The following is a 22,556-nucleotide window of genomic DNA, read 5'->3' on the forward strand; positions in this document are numbered from 1 at the left end:
GGACATTTTGGAATTCCTCCTGGACAGAAGACTGAAATATAGGACATGTCCTGGAAAAGAAGGACATCTGGTCACTCAGGGCTGACTTCATACATCTCAAGGCTCTTTTGCATCCTCTTCCTTCGGTGGGGAATGGGGTTATACCTGATGCATCAGATTTAGTGTAGTAGCATTGGGCTGGTTCTTGAGACTTCCATGTGCTCTGAAGTAATATCAAGGAAGAGATAAACTCTGTGCTGCTACAGCAAACACACACCCATTTACTAAGCTAGTTTAGAGCTCAGAAAAGTGACTTTTGGGGATGATAGTTCCTAGATTCCCATAGCCAGTATGGCCAATGGGACTCTGGGAGCTGTAGACCAAAAAGGTAACAGCATTCCCAACTCTGAGCTAACCTAGGAGTATCCACCTGGCTTGTGTAGCAATAAAAGCCAGCACCTTTGCAATCAGTTAAGCAAGTCTGGTTCTAAAAATAATATGTTTCCTCTCTTGACAGTGCCACCACCCTCAACATTTCCTCAGTTAATTTTCATCATTTTTTTTTTTTGTTCTCACAGACTGAACAAAGTTTTCATATCTTGTGTGCTAATAAGGGAGATGTTTGTCACTCCAGAGATGGAAAAGGGTGGACACCACAGAGGAATTCTCATGTACACTTCTTTCTTTTTCAGGGAGGACAGCAATAAATCTCAGGGTGTCAGCAAGAAGGCTGATGGGTGGAATTGGCTCTGACACAGGAGGAGGCAACTCAAGTACTGTATAAAAGAGGTCCCAGCCAGAGTGCACCTGCATGTGTGGTGTATTCTCACTATGAGCTGGGTGCGATTCAGAACTGTTCTCTGCTGAAGTCACCACATCGCACGCTGTCAGAAGGAAGTGGGGAGCCCAGACTGGAGGCAGCATGTCATCTGAGTTGCAGCAGCTGATGCAGACTTCCATCCCATGTGCAAAGGGGGTCCTGAAGGACAACTATAGCAATCTGCTCAAAGTGGCTGATTACTGTGAGAGCAACTATGGGCAGGTGAGTCACAGCAAGAGAGGACTCTGCTCTATGGCCATAAAAGTAACCACTTCAGGTGGCAGATGCTGGGAGGCAGCTGCAGATGTCCTCTGTCATTCTTCCTGAATCTGCTGAGCCTTCCCTTTTGTTGGAAGACAGCACTGTTTTTTCTTGAACCCTGAAAAGAGAGCTTGGGAATGTTATCTTCTTGACTCTCAGAAATGCTGCTTAGGATTCAAAAAGTAACTTCCCCAGGTTTGTTCAGAGGAGGGCAACCAAAATAGTAAAGGATCTGGAAACTATGTCCTGTGAGGAGCGACTTAGGGAGCTGGATATGTTTAGCCTTGAAAAGAGAAGGCTAAGAAGTGTTATGATAGCCCTGTTTAAATATTTGAAGGGATGCCACATTGAGGATGGAGTATGTTTTGGTTTCTGCTGGCCCAGAGATCAGGACACAGAGCAATGGATTCAAACTACAGACAAGAGATTCCATCTCAGTATTAGGAAGAACGTCCTGACATTAAGGGTTGTTTGACAGTGAAAGCATTCCTTTGGAGAATGGTGGAATCTCCTTATTTGGAGTGACTTAGGGAGCTAGGTGGTCATCTATTGGGAGTGCTTTGATTGTGAGTTCTGCATGGCAGGGGGTTCTGGGTGGCCCTTGAGGTCTCTTCCAGCTTTATGATTCCATACGCTTTGTCATAAAGTAGCCTGTTGCCCTCAGGTGTGGTAAAAGGTGCTGTCCCCTTCTTGGTACTGAAGGAAGAGTCAGTTGGGAATTCATTCACCCGATTTATGTGGAAAGCAGAGAAGACTGATTTTTTATAACCTCAAATGTCTCAAACACAACAATAATGCTTGCAGATTGAACTTTTCCATCCACCCCCATGCCTTCTTTGGGTCAAAATATAGCTGAATGCTGACCAAAAGTGACATGACCTCACTCCGGTTGCACTGCAATGCTCTAGCATAGTGCTTCCCAAACTTTGGTCCTCCAGATCCTTTGGACTTCAGCTCCTGTAATTCCTGTCTGTAGCTTCTGGGATCTGAAGTCCAAAACAAATGGAGGATCAAAAGATCGGAACCACTGCTCTAGTGGTGTCTGGATGTAAATTATCTCCAGCCTCTAATCGTTTTCTTGCCCTGATCTAATCCAAGGGTAGGGAACATCTTTTTAGCTCAAGGATTAGATTTCAGTTTCTTGACAAACATTGCTTTACAGTGATCTGTGTGTCCTTTGGAGTTTTCATTCCAGTGGCGAACAAAAGCATGGGACCAAAAATACCAGCATACTTTCTCTTTAAGCTCTTACTGCCAGAAATTTAGCCTTAGGTGAGGCACTTCGGCTATTTAGAATGGGGAGGGGGGAGACCATAACAAAAGCTGGGAAACAACTAAAGGGTGCTGTCAAGGGGATGTAGCTGCCTGAGAAATCTCAGAGGGCCTGAGTAGGACCCCAGGAGGCCTCCACCCCTGTTTTAATCCACCCCCCTGCTGTGAAGACTAAAGGAGTACTCCACTGTTGTACAAGAAAAAACAATTTTCACAAGCTGAGGATTGGCTCAGCAGAGGGTAGCATCCTAAGTGAGTGTTTATGTGCCGCAATGCTCATCTTAGAGGCTAAATGTTGAAGGGGTGCTTGAATTAAACCTCAAATTCAGCTCAAGTTTCACTAAATTACCATATATACTCGACTACAAGTCGACCTCATGTATATGTCGAGGGCAGGTTTTGGAGGCCAAAATTATTGATTTTGATAGGACCCGTGGGTAAGTCAAGAGTAAAACCTAGGGGTATGTATGTAACAAAGGAGGAAAACAATGCCAAAGAACTTACAAAATTCCAGCAGACATACAGTAACTGTTTGTGCTCACCCTAAAGGCTGGATGGATAAGAGAATAGAGGGGGGTCAGTGCTTCCAGGATAGATTACACTCTTGCGTTTTACCAGGGGATGGTCCCTTTTCGGTGTAGGAGTTAAAATATAATACTTACACTGACTCATGGATAAGTTAACGCAGTTTTTGGGTCAATTTTTTGACTAAAATCTCTAGACTTATACCTGAATATATACAGTATATCTTCTAAGTTTTCTAGATAGAGAGGTGCTGCATACTGGAAATGTTTCAGAGTGCCCCACCTACAACTGGTTCATGAGATAAGTCAGGCAAGTTTGCCAAGCCACACACACAAAGAAAGTTCAGATGAGGGGAGGATTTCATAAGTCTATAAGACCTGGGGCAGAAAAATTCTTGCCCTGGCCAAATTTGCCCCTTCTAAAAGTGCCTTAAAATGCTCTCTAAAAGTAAGTTTTAAAGTAGCTTTAAGTTAGATGAACCAGCATGGTGAAGTGGTTTGAATATTGGACCATGACTCTGGAGACCAGGATTTGAACCCCTGCTTTACCATCGAGACCCACTGGGTCACATTCTCTCAGCCTCAGAGAAAGGCATTGGTGACCCCCCCCCCCCCCGAACAAATCTTGTCAAGAAAATCCATGATAGGGTCACCTTAGGGTTGCCATATGTTAGAAATTACATGAAGGCACACAACAACAACAATTGCTCATTAAGTCACACTCTCTCTGCCCCAGAGGAAGGTAATAGCCAACTCCTCTCTCCCCCAGGTATCTTGCCTAGAAAACTCAGTGATAGGTGCACCTTAAAGTCTCAATAAATCCGAAATGACTTGAAGGCACACAAAATTATACCCACAAAATAACTTCATTCCTGCTCATGAAGCTGCTTTTAAAGCTGACTTCACATTTATTATTACAGATAAGTGGCTTAATTGTGTCACATCACTTCCAAGCTCCATTTAAAACGGCATGATTCTTGACTTTTAGGCAGATTGCATTTAAATTTTTGCTGGGCCTTGTGAGGAATCAAACTGTCCTTTGGAGCCCCTTGAATCTATTAGGTCTTGTTTTGTTTTTATTTGCCACATCATAACATAACACACAATATAAAACCAAGAAAAAGTCCTGATACTTCAAACATAACCCATAAACACTTTCCCAGATTTGTAACTTCACACTGTAAACAAAGGGCAAGACCATGCCTAGTTAAAGTTTTGTCTCCCAGCGTTACGCCTGAGAAGCCGCCACCAGTATTTCACTATACTTCTGTTTTCTCCTCTTCCTTCTCTTCTCCTGAATTAATTTAGGCACAGGACAAACGGAAAGCCCTAGAGGAAACCATGGGTTTTGTCACTCAGTCATTAGCCAGTGTGGCCTATCAAATAAGCAATCTGGCCAGCGACATCCTCAAAATCCTGGATTTACAGGCTGCTGATATCCGACAAGTGGAAGCCAATGTCTGCTCCATCACACAGGTGAGCCAGAAAGAATTACATTTGGGGTGGGATGAGGGATTCATCCGACACATAGCTCTACTCCAGATCCTGTTACTGGCTGGAAATCTGTATGATTGATGTGGCAGAGAACTGTTCAGGTCTGGATGCAATACTCCCCCTGCTTTAAAACAACTTGGAGGAGGCTGTAAACTGAGCAATATTCTCTCAGGCACAATATTTTCAGTATTTTTTAAGGATGTGGGACCTCCTGGGCCTCCTGCATTGTGACCTGTGACCAGAGTGAGAACAGCCATGCTTTGCTCACTCTGTCCTGGGGACTAAAAGCAAGATTTATTTTTAAAATACATTGGAAGGGGCCATCGCCCAAAAATAGAACCCTGCTTGACAGCAAAGCAGAGCTCTGTTCCATATAGCAGCTTCCTAGCTTGTCAGGTGCAGTTTAATCGGTTCAACTGCTTTTAAAGCTTCAAAGCACAGCTCTGTCCCATGCAACAGCATTCCAGGCTGTTAAAGACAACCAGATTTAAATGCCATTAAAATGAAATATCCTCTTATTTCTGAGTGAAGGTAAGACAGAAGCAGCATGCAGGCATATGACCATTCCCCCATGGGTTCTGATTTTCAGGTTGCAGAATCCCATGCAATCCTTGATATCTCTAATTAAAATGTGTATTGGTAGCATGGTTGGGAGGGAATCTCTACTTGAGATGTTGGTGAGCAGCTAGCCCTACCAGATAATGCTGTAACTAGATGCCAAGAATATTATATATTTGTTTGCTCTGTAATACCAGAGTTTTATCATCAGAGCTTACGAAGTTACTTTGTAAGATTGCACCTTGCACAATCCACTGACTTATAGTTTAAAAAGTAATTTTTCCAAGAACTATGCAGCATGTAGAGGTGACTGCTTCATAGAGCTTTATTTGGGGTTCCATGGAAGAGTAGCAAAATGTTCATTACTGATTTATTTTTATTGCACACTTGCCACACTGGTGCATACTCTATTTTCTGCCCCAGCTGTCAAAATAACTTCAATAACTTTGTCCACGTTGACTTGTCAGTAGCAGTAGTCATTTGCTGCCTTGGGGAAGGTATAAGAAGCTGCTTTAAATCAATCTGGAATTTTGATCCCAGCTTGCCCCAGGCTGGCACAACCACCGGTTATTGGTTGTGGATGATGGGGACTGTAGTCCAATATGCCTGGAGGGGCACAAGGTTGGGGAAATCAGCACCTTCCCAGGAGATCAGGCAAAAATCTTCCCGTCCCTATGAGTGGAGATACAAGGGATAGAACCTAGGGGACCTTGAACATGCAAAGCATGACTTCAATTTACTTTGCACAATGGGTCCTACATCCATCAGTGCAGCAGACAAAACAGGCAAGTATGGAAACAGAATGATCAGTGTAGATGGACCTGTTCCAGCCTGGTGTCCCTTGGATGCATTGGAATACACCTCCCATCATTCCCAGATTAGATGATGGGAGCCATAGTCCAACTACATCTCAAGTGCATCCAGCTGGGAACACCTGTAGGTTACTGTCCAGGTTTTTTTTAGTGGTTCTTGCCATGCCATTCTGGATCATTGCTAAAGGCCCAAAGAAGACTCACCCTGAACCCCTGTGAATTAGTGGGAAAGTTAGCTCTCCTTCTCCCTCTCTTTCTCCCTCCCAATGGAATGTAGAAAGCACATAGACCTATACACAATGTTCTCAGACATCAGATCCCTCTTCCTGTTAACTGGAAAGAGTCTGGAGAGCTGCCTGATGGCTTTCCTGTTTCCTTGGGTATAATAACATAAGGAGAGAAAAACATAATAGATCAGGAAACGTCAGTGGAATGGATTAATCATCTCTGTCCTTTCAACAGTTACTTATCTGTTTGCTATGTCGGAGCACTTCTAAAATCTATGTTAAGTTTCCTTGAGAGAGATTATGCCTCTGAATATTTTTGACCTTATTGTATGGCCATACCAGCTGAGAGATTCTGGGAGCTGTAGTCCAAAAAGGAACTTTTCCAGATCTCTAAAATTGAATGCTGCCACACAGTAGAATTAATGCAGTTTGACATTGCTTTAACTGTCATGGCTCCATCCTATGGTATTCTGGGATTTGTAGACTGGAGTATTCTGTCAATTATAGTGCCATAGAGTAACTTTTCCAAGCATTGGAAAAGACTTACAGCACTGGAGATTCTTATAATAGGCTACTAAATCGTCCCTTTCATCTCAATGTCAGGAAGAGATTAGACACAGGTTCCCATCAGCTCATGTCCTGCTTTCCTGGGGCAAAAGGCCAAGGGCTAATTTGAGCCCAGACTTAGCCCTAAGACCAGTTTGGGCCAGTCTGCCTTACCCAGTTTCAAGCCCCCCTAAAGCTTTACTAGAAAACAAACTGGGTAGAGGCACAATTGTTCTTCAAAGTGACCATTATGAACCAATGCAACATTATGCCTCTTTAATTGCCATGTAATGCATTGTAGTTTTGCTTCTCATGTCTCCAAGATATTTTCAAATACCTTGGATATCATCTGTTAAAGGAAAGGTGTGCTTGTTTATCATTAATAAACCATGAGCATGCCCCAAGTGCCCTAAAGGGAATTAAGCAGAGCTCGGAAAAGTTACTATTTTAAACAACAACTCTTTGATTCTCCCAGGCAGCACGGACGCTAATTAGAGTGCAAAGAAATTCTGGAAATTGCCTTGCAAAAAGTAACTTTTCCAAGATCTAGAATCAAACAAGGAAGAACAGTTTTGTCTGCATGCTTACAATATGATAGATATGTTATAAAAGTGGGAAGAAAGGAAAGAAGATTGAAGAGGAAAGCTAACATGTTCAGGTCCCTGTCCTTAAATTTACATGAAGTCATTGTTTTATGTCTGCAGTGCATGCAATTCTCACTGGGCTGTCTGGGGTAGGCTTTGATATATTGCCTTTCCCTGGCAGAGAATTCCATGTTTTGTTGTTGTTGTGTGCTTTCAAGTAGTTTATGACTTATGGCAATCCTAAGGTGAACCTAACAGGGTTTTCTTGGCAAGATTTGTTCAGAGAGGGTTTGCATTTGTCTTCCTCTGAGGCTGAGAGAGTATAACCTATACAGGGTCACCCACTGGGTTTCCATGCTGAGAAGGAATTTGAACCCTGGTCACCAGAGTAGTCCAACACTCAAATTCAATGTGCTACACCACACTGGCTCAGACCCATCCCTAAACTGGCAATCCAAGGATTCCACATGATGTTGCCATGGTAAGATAAAGTGGCATCATAGCAATATACCTATGTAGTTTGAAAGGACCCTTTGTGTATATTTCTGAATGTTGTGTTGTTTTTGTACTCCTGCAAACTTTGGAACATAGCTGGAAAAGTTATTTTTGGAGATTACCATTCTCCTTATTTCCTAATTGGCAGGATTCTAGGAGTCGTGTCTAGGGAAAAAAGGTTATTTTTAAGGTCCACCTTGGAATTCCTTGCAACTCTTCCAGTAATTTACTCTTGAAAATACAAACATCCATCAGTGATATCTTTATTGGCCAACTGAAATGCACAATATACTTGTTGCAAGCTTACAAAACGTACTCTTGCAAATAGAAGATGATATTTTGCTAAATAAAGGCTTACCCTCTAAGGACGAATTCATTGTTGCTATAACATTAACCAGCTCAGATGCCCACTGAAGATTGATTCTGAGAGAAAAGGAACCAACATGGTGTTGGCTTGGTGCTTTTCCTTTTCTCTATTGTAGGGCAAGTGGTATTGAATCTCCAGTCAAATCAAGTGCAAATTATTCCTGTACATTTTTAGATTATGCTTCAGAAAAGGCACTTTTTGTTCTACAATTCCCAGAATTCATCAGGGGAATTCTAGGAGTCAGTCCTCCACAAACAAACAAAACAAAACTTCTGAGTGCATTTGCATTATACATCATACTCTCCAACTGTCCTGATTTAGCAGTCATTATTAATCCTGGCTCATCCTACTTTTTCACCTGTTTTCAAAATGTCCCAGTTTTTCCCTCCTACTCCCACTTTCCCTCTTTGTTTTCATCTTACTTCAGTTGCTTCAAACTGAGTTCAAAGTGCAAAAGTAGTCTGTACTCAGCAGAGAGGAGAGAAGAAGAGGAGCAGAATCTTGCATTTCCCAGTAGTTTTTGGCAAAAGCAAATTGCTGCAGCCTCTCCAAGCTTGTGTGGTCTTCCTCACTGATAATGTTTGTAATCTAGATTACACTACAAAGTTGCCTAACCATATGTGTCTCAATTTCTACCTGTAAAATGATATGGGGAGCCAGTGTGGCATAGTGGCTTAAGTGTTGGACTGTGGAGATTACCGCATGCCATTTCTGCACCAGGAGAGACATGGGATCTAAATCTCCTTTGTGAGAAGTTGGAGAAGCCTGGGTTGCACAGGGGCTGCCTGCTGCCCAGTGATGGGTCAGTGTGATAGGATCTGTTTTCGACTTTTACATCCTGCATCCCTCCCAGTGCAGAAATGACAGGTGCTAATAACCTGTGACTCTCAAGACAAGGGTTCGATTCAGTGCTTGGCCATGAAACCCATGGGGTTGGGCAAGTCAGATTCTCTGAGCAGCAGGGGAAAGCTCCTCTGAACAAATCTTGCCAAGAAAACCCCATGATAGGGTTGCCTTAGTGTTGCCATCTTGTGAAACAGATTTGGGGCTGACCCGGCTGAGCCTCATAGGCCTAGGCCTCTTGATGTTTTCCTGACAATGTCTGCAGGTGGTGGAAATACACAAAGAGAAAGTGTCCCGCCGAGAGATTGGATCTCTTACCATTTGCAAGACCTTTCCACACTATCAGAAAATCATCTACCCTGAACATCTTGAGCCCTTGGAGGCATATTATCGTAAACCTCTGAACTTCAGCAGTTTGGATGAAATTGGCCATGGGATAAAGGTAAGAGCTGAAGATATTCTGTGCATGCTCCACAAGCCAGAATTGAGTGGTTGCAGTTTATTCCTCACTTTAATTACTTGCAAAGCACAGAAAAGTCCCAGTTCATTCCAGGGAGAGGAGTATCTGCTACAGTACCTGGAGGGAAACAGAGCTGCCAGAGATGCACATGCTTAGAGCATATGGAAATCTCTGTGGAAGGAGGCTGCATGAGTGCTATATGTGGTTGTTGAAGGGGGTCTTATTTCTCTTCTGTTCACCACCATGTTGCTTTGTGTGACAAGGGCTTTCTGTGGATCAGGGCCCTTGTATAGGCACACTTTGTGCTGCCTGTGTTTCACTCATGCAGGGTTGACCCAAGGTGCCCTTATCTTCCACTGGCTGGGGGCTCAGGAGGAACAATTGAAAGCATTTATATTCTTGACCCCAGCACCTGCTGCCAGAAGTAGCTGTCTTAGTCCACCTAATGGTGGGGCTGGCCTGGCCCTGATAACATATGGTGGGTATATGGAGTATAGCTGCAGGGAAAATATATTGTTTTGAATGATCCCTCTTATAAAACTATGGGTGGCATCTGGTTAGTGTCATTCAAACAAGTTTGTCTCTTTTGGGATGGGACACAGGAAACTATTTTCTATCATTTTGTACACTCTGCCCAGCCTTTCCTCCAACTGTCAAGCCCCAGGAAAAGCTGCTGTGGAACGTGGGGAAGCTATTTTGTCAATGAAGATGCAGCAATGAAGATACTGTTTGTGGCATCAAGACTGTGGTTTGCTTAGGTCTAAAAATGAAAAAGGTATTTTGGCTTGCCAACAAGATTCGTTGACTTGTATAGAGACAGAAAGTCGGCCACAGACAGTGAGTCTCCAAACACTTCCTCTGTGGAAAAGCTGAGTATTTTGATGAACTACCAAGCAACTACTTTCTTCCTCTTTTAGCAAAGAGCTAAAACAAAAAGAGCATGTGCAGAATTTCACCTTTAGAAATGGGGAGGTGGAATAAGACAATGGTCCCCAGTCCACAGATAGGTACAGAGCCAACTGAAGGGACATTGGATGTGGCAGAAGGTGCTGCCAGAGCAGAGCTCCGAAAAGTTACTGTCCAGACTACATTTCCCAGAATTCCTCAGGGAAGTATACTCTAAAAAAATAGTATTTCTCTGCTCTGTAGTAATGGAGGGCATCTGTTGTATCTTTACTCTCATCTTGCCTTTTTAAAGCAAGGTAGGATTTAATTGTAATCTTAGTTATAATCTTACTAAGTAAGGGACCGTTCATTAAAGTGAAAAACAGACAGAAAACCTATTTTATTGTGTCAAGGTCATGAATAACTTTTCAAATATCAGTGCTTCCCATCACATACAATTCTTGGACCTTTTCACACAAAAAAATTATAGGTTCCATCCTGGGAATGTTGGGATGTCCAGTTTAGGGGAAAGTACTTAGATAGCCAGAAAGCTTTAAAGACTCACCAAACTACAGATCCTAGGATACTACAGAGGTTGCCATGGCAGTTAAAGTGGAATCATAGTCCTTTAACCATGTAGTGTGAAAGAGCCCCTCCACATGTTGGTTGTGTGTGTGTGCCTTCAAGTTGCCTGTTGGCTTATGGTGAGCCCATAAATTTCATAGGGTTTTGTTAGGCAAGGAATATTCAGAGGTGATTTTGCCAATTCCTTCTTCTGACATATAGCCTGATTTCATGGGTCTACTCCGGCTAGAAAGAAATGAATTGAACTCTTCAGTGTTCATGGAGCACATAGAGTAAAGCTCTGTGTATGTATGTGCCTTCAAGTTGCCTGTCAACATGTGTTTTTAATGGCCGAATGCTCCTGCGTGCGGCTCTGCCTGTGAATTGTAGGTGTGCCATTTTGTCCCCCCTGGCTTCCCATCCACAAAAATTCAAAACCGCGAACGGGAAGTCAGCAAAAGGAGGGATGACTGTATATCTATCTGTTGCAGGGGCAGTTATAAATCTAAAGTGGCTAAAAATAGTCCATACTAGCCTAAATCCAATCACTAATCCGAGTTGGAGTAAACCTATTAAATCAACAAGAATTTTGTAACTCAACACTTATCTCAAATCCCTTTCATTCAATTTCTCTAGTTCTAGCTGGGACTAATGACTGGGTTTTAGACAATTTTATTTTATTTTGAACTATTTTTATTACACTATCAAACGGTAATGGCCTTTGGCCAAGTACGTCAAGAATAACCACCTGACTCACTTCCACAATTTTCAAATATTTTCCAGTCTCCCCTGCACCAAGAATCAGTTCTAAATTCAACCCGTGAGCAAGCTGAGAAGTTGCAGCTGTAACAATGCAACCAAGTTTAAATATAAGCAGTTCTTTCTTCCTCTCTGCTTTGCAAGCTACCTTGAAAAGAAAAGGAGAATTGTGCTGTCAGCTGTGGCCAGCCAGCTAGGCTGATCTCAAGCCACAAGTGTCTGAAACTGATGAGGCAGAGAGGTTTTGAATAAAGAGGAAGCTCTGCGTGAGCTTTCTGTTCCCACGCTAGAGTCTACTTTCTCAGCAAGTCTTCTCACCATAGATAAGGTTGCTTCCCGGTAGGGGGCCTTGCAATGCTCTTGACCCTCTTTTGTTGGTCCACAAGCAATGGAGCTGGGGGTCTAAAAGACACGACTTAGTTTGAGGGAAGACACTCTTCTAAGGAAAGAAACATTTCTAATTTGGTGCTTTAAGGCTCAAATTGGATGGATGAAAAAAAGACCCTCCTCTCAGAGCAAGTGCAGTGAGGCCAGAAAAAAGCAGGGAACTATCTGGAACTCTTTTGAGGCCCAGCAGTCTGTATGTTCTTGACCGCACACCCACAACTAAGCAAGTTGAGTGGAACTTGGAAAGTTGCTTTTAAAAGTTAGTTAGTTACACTTAGAGCTTTCCCAGGGTACCTAAAAGTAGTTACAAGTACATCGAGTTTAAAGTTACTTCTTTATTTATTACAGCTGGCCCTCTGTATCCATGGATTCTGCATCTGTACATTAAACCATCCACTTGAAAATATTCACATCCCCCCAAAAGAAAATTCCAAAAAACAAACCTTGATTTTTGCCATTTTATATAAGGGACACCATTTTACTACCTCATTTTATATAATGCAGTTTGAGCATCCATGGATTTTGGCATTCAAAGGCGCTCCTGGAACCAAAGCCTGGTGGATATCAAGGGCCCATTGTACTTCCCATTTCTAAATATATTTATTTTTATTACCATTCTGTTCCTCACATATAGAGTAGAATATCATCTACTTCATCATTATCATCAGTCACCAATATCTTTATTTATACCCTGCCTTTTCCTCAAAACTAGGCTTAAGCATAATTAAATCAGTGGCACTTACATGAATGCTGATTTCCCATCTTCCCATTGATTCTATGGATCTAACTCTAGTTCTGACAGAGAATTGGATTTAAGTCTATATCGAGCCCCAGAGAATTCACCCTTCTGATATTGTTGGACTGCAGATCTTATTAGCCCAAGCCAGTATAGCCAATGGTGAAGGATGATAGATACCATAGTCTAAAAGCACCTAGAGGGAGTTTATCACATGGAGGCAAAATGCTTAATTCTTGTGCAGAAACGGGATTTTAAAATATGAAAAAAAAACCTGCAAAAGCAAGTTGTTTTTCAGATGTGTTTGTGTAAAGGAGAAATAACGCAACATTAACCTGAACAGAAAGTCGCCCAAACCCACTTCTTTTTACTTTTGGTAGTTCCTGAAAGTAAAAAGGAGTGGGTTTTTGGCGACTTTCCGTTTGGGTTAATGTCATGTTATTTCTCCTTCACACAAACGTCATCTGAAAATCTACCTGCTCTTTCAGGTATTGTCCACTTTTTGTTTGGGTCAAACCCGGACATCATTTGAAAATCTACCCGCTTTTGCAGTTTTTTTCTAGTTTAAATTCAGTTTCTGCACGGGATCTGTCTCGAGTGATAAACTCCTAGGAGGCTTTATGAGTCCCACACTAGTGTTACTCAACTGATAGTTGACATGCAGGAAGTTGCAGCCCCATATCTGGAGAGTTGACTGATTTAATGCTTTGATGTAGCATCTGGCTTCATATATCATTGTGCATTTTGCTATGTTCAGCATGGCAGGGAAGCCTTTCCTCACTATGTGAGGTAACCCAAGGAATCTGGTCCCAGGAGACTTTGTGTGATAGAGAGAATAAAAGAGGAGAGGCATGGCTCTATGCTGCCCACCACCTCAATAGCAAGATTGAAGTAGAGACCTGTTTGCTTCCATTTCTGCCATTCTTCCTTATAGGCAGGGCCAGCTCTACTATTAGGGAGCATGAGGTAGTCACCTCAGACAGAAGTTGCTATGGGGCAGCAATAAGGTTTTGGAAAAAGGAGCTGTGTGCTACATGACATGCTTTAAGCTAGCCTGCTCTGCCTAGGCATGGTGTGGAGCATGCTTTCCCACTGCTAGTGCTAAGTTTCTAACTGTGCCGTGTTGGCCTTTACCTCAGGCAGCAAATTGTCTTGAGTAGGCCCAGCTTGTGGGTTAAACAGACAGTTCCCAGAATCCCCTAGCCAGCATGGCCGAGGTGATAACAACATATGGATAGGGCATATATGTAGCCTGTGTCTGCTGAAAAACTAGAGACTCTGTATATAACAGTAGTTCTGCAGGTAGCTGATGTGGTAGACTGGCATCCCCCCCCCCCAAATGTGGCAAGGACTGGTATCGTATTTGTGCCATATTATTATCCTCTTTACATAATTTACATTGTGCCATATTATTATCTTTTACATAATTTCCTGAAAACTTGCTACAAACTGGCAATTCATGGTTCATGGTCTGTGAATCACCACTTTGCATAGCATTACTATAGGGTAGGGCCAAGATGATGATGCTTCAGGGCATGTGAATACAAAGTCTTCTCTGTGCCCTTTGCCTTTCACCCAAGCTAGGACATCCATGATTTCACTATGGCTCATTATGTAAAGATATATCTATATCTATATCTCTGCATATTTCCTTTCTATTTGCTACCACTTCACTGCCTTTCCCTTCCAGCTAACCTCGATTTTCCTATGCATTTCCCTCCCACACCATCACCTGCAAACACCCTTGTCATTTTCTTTGGCTTGGCTTCTTCAAGCCCATTCCTGGAAGGATGCCAGGAAAACACTTAAAGATGCCTCTACGACCAGCAAGGGAGTGATTCCCAGGTGAAAGGAGACTTCAGCACAAGGGACTTGCATGTAGATCAACACATGTACACCTGCATTGTTGCTTAGGGCTGGGCCTACCATGAGTCAGTGTGAGGCAGTTGCCTTGGGCAGCAGATTTGAGGTATGCCTTGAAAAAGCAGCTAATGATTACTTTTAAAATGTGTTATTATTCTCTTTATACTCCCAGTGATAGCAAGAAAGGTGATTGGGGAATGTTCTGTTTCCTGTGCCAGAATAATTTGTCTGGTTTTGGATACTAGGTTATTTGATTCAGCCCAGCGATACTATTTGCTACTTCACCTCAAGCAGCAAAACATCTTGGGGCAGCCTCTGATCCTGATCATTCCCCTGTTGAAATGTATGAGACTTTTTGTGACTTTTGATGTGAACAGTGATACTTGTTTCCGCTCTGAGATGGACATTGGACATGACTACTAAATTAGGGCAAGATCTCCTCTGCTTCTGCAGAGAGATTTCTACCAACCAAAATCACACCCAGATCTTCTTTTAGTATTGTTACAGCTGCTGGTTTGCCATTCCTGTGTCAGGCAGATTTGTGTATTAACCTTCTCCCCTTCCCTGTGCATGTTTAGTTAATGCTTCCTTAAAGTGGGGCGGGAGAACACTCTCTGCCCTGATGGTCACATTGGGTCCCTTCAAACACACCATCAGAGCCAGTCCTACTATTAGGCAAAGAGGGGCAACCTTTCAATGTCAGGTTTGGCAGTTACTTAACCATAAACCCTGATTCTCCTGGCCTTTCCCTTTTCTTAAAGGAAAGAGCTCTGCATGCCACACAGCACATTAAATTAGTCTGTTCCCTGTGGTGCAATGGGGGACCCATATTAAAGTAGGGCCAACTATTTGGATTCAATAAAGAAGGTGCCATCTTGCCTTTTGCTTTAGGCAATGAAATATCTTGGGTTGTCCCTGCATGTCATCAGTATTTGGGAGGTTGTTGTCAGAGTCTCTCTTGCTGTTTTCAATAGAAAACCCAACTGGCACTTGGAATAGGTGAACCTATCTCCTCACCCCAAAACTAAAGATAATCGCTAATGTATGATGTGTGAAGGGAGGGAGGAAGGATTGTACAAATAAAGTTCTGCAGTTAAAGCTAATGGCAACATATGGCAGCAGGCATCTCTAGGGATGTGAAGTGAGATAACAGCAGAACATGGTAACATTATTTTTTGGCTTGTGGCTCCTAGAATTCCCCCAGTTAGCAGTGGCAAGATTCTGGGACCTATGGTTTTTTTAAAAAAGTACTGTTTCTAAGCTCTTCAGTGTGATAAAGGAACTAGTGTCTTGGCAGAATAACTGCAGCTGTGCTTTGATTAGATATTTGAGAATTAATTAAAGAGAAGCCCCCTCCCCCAATAACTAAAGGCCAGAATGCTGTAGGGTCTTTGTGCTGGCATAAATCCCAGTTACACTGGAGAAAGTACTTTTGAAGATACTGTGTAAGGAGTAACTCCTTGTGCAACAGTTTTATGTCAGATATAGAAGGTCACCTCGAGGCTATCAGGTGTAGCTGTGCCCCACTTGGTCAACGTTTGGCTGTGAAAGTGCACCTTGGAACAAAACAAAACAAACAAACAAACCACAGCCTTTGCCCTTCTAAGAGGGTGACAGCTGCTTCCTTTCCTCCTCATATGTACAAAGGCATCTGGACAACTCCCAGACGCAGCCTCCTGGCCAGTCAGTGCCTGAGCAGGGGACAGAGCTGCACCCAGAAGCCTCCAGTTGACACTTCTCACCCATGAAAGAAAAAATCATCACCCTCTGGACCACTAGTGAAGAGTTATGTTATGCTAGTGGTAGCAATGGATCTTGGATCCTTCCATAGGTCACTAAAATGAGTACCCAGCTTGCTATTGGCTGAAGCCTCCAGAGCTTTTTCCTTCAAAGGAAATGAAAACTTAAGCAATACTAGACATGGAATTTTCTTTGCACTGGGGAGCATGCAGCTCCATGAAATGTGCTAATTTTTCTTACCTAAAGTTTTCCAAAAGTCACTTTATATTGGCAGGTTCTGATAAAACGGGAACAGGGGAATCTCTGGTAGAGGACAATTCCTTTGTGAATAACAATGAGTTTCATCTCACATGTACACCTGTGCTCTTTTCTGTTTCCTTTTCCTCTCTCTTTCTCCCTCTCTCTCAGGATCAAAGCACACAGTTGGCCAGAACAGGGACTCTGTCTCGACAAGGAACCAAGACATCAACAGGACAGTCATCTGGGAGTATTGGGTAAGAGGCACTAAACCCAGAGTAACAGATCACTGTAATTTGTGGTCAGTTAGGGTAATTTATGTGTCTTTGAAACCACCAGTCTTCTGCTAGAAAGGTTATCAGAGGACAGTCCTGGTTTGAAAGACATCCACTTTTACAAGAGTAGGGAGCTTCTTTCAGCTTAAGGGCCAAAGTCAATACCAGAGAAAGTGGGTTTTTTTTTTGGGGTGTGTATGTGTGCATATTCCAGTGGTGGTCAGGACCAAAAATAGCAGCATATTTTACCTTAAAGCTCTTACTCCCAACAGTTCTTAAGGGAATTGTTTTAACCTTTGTGTGTGCATGTTGGGGGGGAGGGAGCTGTACAAAATCTGGAAAACCATCTACTTAAAAGGAGTATTTGAGTATCGGTAAACTCTGGTATTGGTGTAACCAAAACCCGTCTTTTTGTTTTAGGAGAAGTCATAGAAACCTGGAGCCAATACCACCGCCAGTCATCCCAGATGGCAAACTTTCCTCAGCCTCATCTGTGTCACATCTGAGGTACCAACTGTAAGATCCCAGTAGAGAGCTGAAAGAGAAAGGAAATTCAAGGGAATTTAGTTACATGACCAATTAAAAAAAGTTGTATGCCCAGAGACCTTTGGAATCCTCTCAAGTCAGGGTCTGAGGTCAAAGAACTGTTATTATTCCACATTATATCAAGTGCAGGGACTTTGGGCCGTTGGACATTTTATATTCCAGTTCCCATGATCTCTTAACAGTGGCAAAGCTGGCTGGAACTTCTAGGAAATGAAGTCCAAAACATTTGGAAAGCCAAAGGTTTCCCATCCGTGAATTATTTAAGGAAGGTAAAGACTGTAAGGAGTCAATGTAGTGTAGTGGTTTGGGTTTTGGACTAGGACTTTGGAGACCAGGATCTGAATCCCCTCTCAGCCATGGGAACCCAATGAGAGATCTTTTGCAAGTCATATACTCTAAGCCTCAGAGGAAAGCAAAGGCACCTCTGTAGAAACCTTGCCAAGAAAACCTCGCCATAAGTCAGAAATGACTTGAAGGCACACAACAACACCACAAGGATTGTAAAACACTTTATACACTAACTTTACTAAGAGGGGGTAGATAAGTGTCACGGAAGCCATGATCAAAATGGTCTTTGCTGTTATGTAAAGCACTTTCTGAATCCATCTCTTCACCTGGACATACTACCCTGAGCAATACATCTGTAGAGCTACACAAAATGGATCTCAGAATACAATGGTACTTGTCCAAATGTTCCAGGTATCTGAAGCTATTTCCAAAGATATTCAGAAAGGTTATCCTTTCATGTTTGAAGTCACTCCTGAAAGGACACTGTTTAAGTAAACCATACAGCCTTGCTTAATGCAGTTCAGTGTCCATCTGTTTAATTAGTACATTCCTCAGCTGTACAGAAAGGATGCAGCCATTCCCACCCTGGTGCTCCACAAGGGCCATAATTTCCAAAACCTCATGGCTTTTGGCTATCCAGGCTGGGAATGATAGGAGATTTAGTTCAACACATCTGGAGACCATAGGTTGGGGATGACTACCCTGAAGTATTCCTGGGCCATTGGTATAATGCCACATGCAGAAACTCTGCCTGGTGTTTTGGGGTGAGGGCTCAATAGTGCCTAGATATGGCTGCCCTTCCCGATGTCATCCAGGTCACAGAGGACTGTAGGGGAGAGAAGTCTGCTTTTCTGGTACATACAGTTTCATTTATCTGACCTCAGACTTTTACCACTTCATTCCACTGCCTGAATAGACCTGGCTTAAGATGTTTGCCAAATGTACTATCCATGCAGCTGAAATGTTCCCTTGTTTGTCACAGCAGTGCCACAGAAACTTTGGTCAGTCCCACCACGACTATGTCTTCTGAGCTGCCTCCACCCTCTATGCTGCCACTTTTCCCTCCACCAGCAGAAGGTGATGACCTCTTGCCTCCTGTTCAGGCAGATATTTTGCCGCCACCACCACCTGTTGCAGATGATAATATACTGCCACTGCTACCAGGTGAGAACTTTTTGTTTATAAGAACTAAAACAAATCTGAATTCAAAATCAAATGCCTGGCAAAACTGCTCTTTGCTTGGTTTTGAGCAAGTTTCTAGACCTCATGGTTGCAAACATGAGCTTCAACTGATCTCTTGGGAAATCTCAGAAGCTAGTGGTTAGCTGAGAAGTGACTAGTGTTCAGCAAACTTGAAAGGTGGGAGCTAGTAGGACATGCCAGTAGACACACTCAATGTGAGCAAAGCCACACCTTTGATTTTCTGGTATGTGAAAAAGCCAACTTGTCATTTGTTTGCAGATCTTGATTTTCCAACACCTCCACCTCCACCACCTCTGGACACCACTAACTGTGAGCAGCTGAAGCCTCCACTTCTGCCCCCTCCACCACCTCCAGAGAAATTGCCATGGGCCCCAGAAACATATATGGAAAAAGGTATTATAGTCAAAACCTAAGAACTGCTGATGTGGTATTGAATCAGCATTCCTTCTGCTTTAGAATAATGAGCATTTGAGATGCCAGGGCTCCAAAACCACATTGAAGGCATTGGTGCTGAGGGCAACACCCTCTGCGCCCATTCTAAAATCCTCTCCTTGGCTACTATTTTCTCTAAGTAGATTTTGATTATCTGGTGATAGTACCACTGGCAGCTATAAATGTCTTTTTTTCTTTTATTACACCGTCCTCGCATGTATACATAATTTAGAAATCCCTTATAAGGGCAGCTAAACACACTTATGCCCCTGATATGTAAAATACAGTGTGCACATATTAAGTGGAATTAGGTTCAGTGCCAAGCTCTTCTGAACAAGCCCTGTTCACAGGCCTGGCCCAAACTATTTTGATACCTGGGGAAGAACAGTAAATTGTCTGCTCAAATCAAAGTGCACAATTCCTGATAAGCCAGCCACGCCCTTTTGGCAGATGAGGCATGAACCCCACAAGCACTTCTCCACATCACCAGCAGTGAAAATTTAACAAATCAGGCAACTGACACTTGTGCTGTCTTTTCATAATACCCTAAACCTGTAGTCTTGAGGTCTGCTATCAGTCCTGACTAATGGTAGGGCCTACACATAGATAATCTTCAGCTAAGTATTCTGTGTGAACAGAAATCCTGACTAAATAAGTTGATCCAGTATTGCTCTTCTTGTGCATTTGGAAAGCTCCTGTTCAGTTCAGTAACACTTGCATAAACCTTCCTACTGAGCACATGCCAATCTACCAGACTTTTGGCATCATCCCCATGTTGAAACTGCTTGTGGCAGTTCCATAGGCTACTTATGTCAGCTTGATCAGATGGTCATGAAAATACAGTTCCTCTTCACCACCTCTATAATTTTGCCTATGAACCTGTTTAGAGCTTAGGTATTTTCCTTTTTATTGCTTCTTTCTCTTTGCCTGACTCTGAATACTAATCATCTTTCCTGCAGTTGTGACCCTTTACCCTTACACTCAGCAAAAGGAGAACGAACTCTCATTTGAAGAGGGGACCATTATTTACGTGACACGGAAATATTCTGATGGCTGGTGTGAGGGTGTGGTGAGTGATGCAGCAGGATTGTTTCCCGGAAACTATGTCGAGCCATTGCACTAAAGAAAGCAGATCACAGTACCAAGAAAAGTACCAAGGAAACAAAAAATGCGATTTCTGGCGAACTATGATCAAGGCAGACTGACTGCCTTGTTCTTGCTTTGAAACAAGCTTGCAGAAGAAATCCTGCATGGGCACTGTTATTTGTTGCTATAACAACATCCATATTTTCCAACTTGCAGGCTGAACTAAAACCAGCAGGAAGCCATTTAAGAGTATGATGGGAAATTTCTCCATCTTTTGCAATATAAAAAACATTATGCTTTTGAGCCCCCCCTCCCTCCTCCACAAAGTCTTTGCACTAGCTAATGAGGTGCATTAAAGCATTGAGTCCTGCCCTCACCAAAGCAGCAGTTGCAGAAACCAGCATTACTTGCTCCATCTTCATTCAAATACTCTATTGTAATAAACATCATTACAGTGCATTGGAGGATGCTGTGTGGTTTTCTTCTTTAACTGTCAGAAGGTGGCAGTATTATGTAATTTTAGGCTGCAGCATGGGTAGGCAACCTTTGGCCCTCCAGATGTTTTGGGCTTCCCAGAAGCATATGCTATCATAGCTAAAAGTAACCTGGGTTGGTACTCCACCAAAACTGGAGGGTCAACAATTCTCTGCTTCTTCTATACAGGCAAAGTATGAGATAAAAGTGTAACAACTGGCAAGCTGAAAAAATGCTTGGATCTGATGATGTTGCTTCTCAAAACTGCTGTCTTAAATGGAAAAAAAATTAAATGGTATTCTCTTGCGCTTGAGCAAGGGTGGATAATTGTATGTGTGTGTGGGATTTTGTCCTCCATAGTGGGTCCCATCCTATTAGCTGAAAACAAAAGCAGACCAAAAGAGTTGGAAAGAATCCCAAGGACCATCTGGTCCAACCCATTAAAGCACTCCCCCAAGAGATGGTCATCCACCCTCTGTTTAAAAGACCTCCCAAGGCAGCCCATTCCACTTTAACAGCTTTTATCATCAAGATATTGTTTCTAACATTTCAGTAGAATCTTTTAAGCTTGCAATTTGAATCCATTAGCACATGTTCTAAGCTCTGGAGCAGCAGGAAACAAGTTGGCTCCAACTAGTACATTACATGGTCATATAAATATGGCTATCCTATTACCTCTAGAGTGTCTCTTCTCCAAATTAAACATTTTAGCCAATTCTTTTTTGGGCGGTGGTAATTAAGAAGAGAGCATTTTTCAAGTATCCACTACTCTGGTCTCCAAGAGTGATGTTTACCAATTTGGGGGCAGTTTTCCTTCCCCAAATGGGTAAATGTCTAGTCTAGGGAATGTATATGATGGTGAGCAAAGCCAAAGGAAGCCATGCAGGATGAGGCTGTGGTTTACCGGTTCCCTCCTACTGCCTCAGGTGCAATGATAAGTGAAATGCAGCACTCTCAAGACTCTTGTTTTCTGCCCTTTAATTCTGCCTTTTTTTTTAAAAGGCACATTAAGTAAAAAGAAGGGACAGAGAGCCAGTGTGCTGTAGTGGGTTGAGTGTTGGATTATGACTATGGAGACCAGTGTTTAAATTATCACTCAAGTATAAAAAAAAACACTGGTGACCTTAGGCCAGCCACACACTCTTAGTCTCAAGAGGATGACAATGGCAAACTGCCTCTGACAAAATTTGTCATGAAAGCCCTGTGATAGGTTTGCCTTAGGATCACTGTAAGCCAATAAATGACTGAGAGGCACACAACACGAAGAGATGGCTTTCCAAAGCAGGAGGACAGAAATGGCAAAGTGACTTTGCGCTGAAGGCTGAGAGAGAAGTTAGTTTATTGGGATGTTGGTTTATGAGATAGAGGATGGTACCCCAGGAGGCAAGGACAGAAAACTGGGGACATAGTGAGGTACATCCTCCCACCGATCCTGTTGTTGGAATTGAAAGTCCATACAAACACAACATTTCAAATCAAGGAAACTGGGAACCATGGTAGCTCCATGGTGGGAGGACTTGAAAAATGTAGGTGCTGATCAGCAATTATTGGTTATGTCAACACACTAGATGAAAGGCAAGTGAAACTGAAATTATTTGCTAGATATGCTCAGTACCATCACCAAACTACAGTCTCCACATTTCTTTGGAGGAAGCCATTATTGGATCCATTATATAAAATCAGCATATGTAGTTTAGAAAGCCCTTTATATGTAAAATGATGCACTGGTATCATATCCTGAATTCAACTGACTCATACTCTTGTTGCCACTCCATAACTCCCCACAAATTTAATGATGAGGGAATGGATGCAAACACATGGATTCAGTATCATTTTAGT

The 22,556-nt window shown here is 42.6% G+C and overlaps 1 protein-coding gene across 3 annotated transcripts; it reads left to right on the forward strand.

The window, feature by feature from the left end:
* Positions 1–671: 671 nt before the first annotated feature.
* ABI3 (ABI family member 3) lies at positions 672–20,702 on the forward strand. Of its 3 annotated transcripts, none has more exons than XM_042474092.1 (8): positions 672–1,021; positions 4,165–4,332; positions 9,048–9,224; positions 16,585–16,670; positions 17,109–17,195; positions 18,505–18,686; positions 18,984–19,118; positions 20,117–20,702. In XM_042474092.1, exons 1-8 carry the CDS (start codon positions 902–904, stop codon positions 20,278–20,280), a joined length of 1,119 nt encoding a protein of 372 aa, XP_042330026.1. In that variant the 5' UTR covers positions 672–901; the 3' UTR covers positions 20,281–20,702. The 3 variants fall into 3 exon arrangements, with proteins under 3 accessions (XP_042330026.1, XP_042330027.1, XP_042330028.1); XM_042474093.1 differs by having other exon boundaries at positions 18,508–18,686; XM_042474094.1 differs by lacking the exon at positions 9,048–9,224.
* The last annotated feature ends 1,854 nt before the right edge of the window (positions 20,703–22,556 follow it).

The sequence above is a fragment of the Sceloporus undulatus genome, chromosome 6 (genome assembly GCF_019175285.1).
Source record: "Sceloporus undulatus isolate JIND9_A2432 ecotype Alabama chromosome 6, SceUnd_v1.1, whole genome shotgun sequence".
Classification (NCBI taxonomy): domain Eukaryota; kingdom Metazoa; phylum Chordata; class Lepidosauria; order Squamata; family Phrynosomatidae; genus Sceloporus; species Sceloporus undulatus.

Excerpts from the sequence above, each read along its gene's own strand:
- ABI3 (XM_042474092.1), top strand. The coding sequence starts at position 902 with ATGTCATCTGAGTTGCAGCAGCTGATGCAGACTTCCATCCCATGTGCA. Across the intron at positions 1,022-4,164 it reads GTGAGAGCAACTATGGGCAG|GCACAGGACAAACGGAAAGC; the intron begins GTGAGTCACAGC and ends GAATTAATTTAG. Across the intron at positions 19,119-20,116 it reads AGAAACATATATGGAAAAAG|TTGTGACCCTTTACCCTTAC; the intron begins GTATTATAGTCA and ends TCTTTCCTGCAG.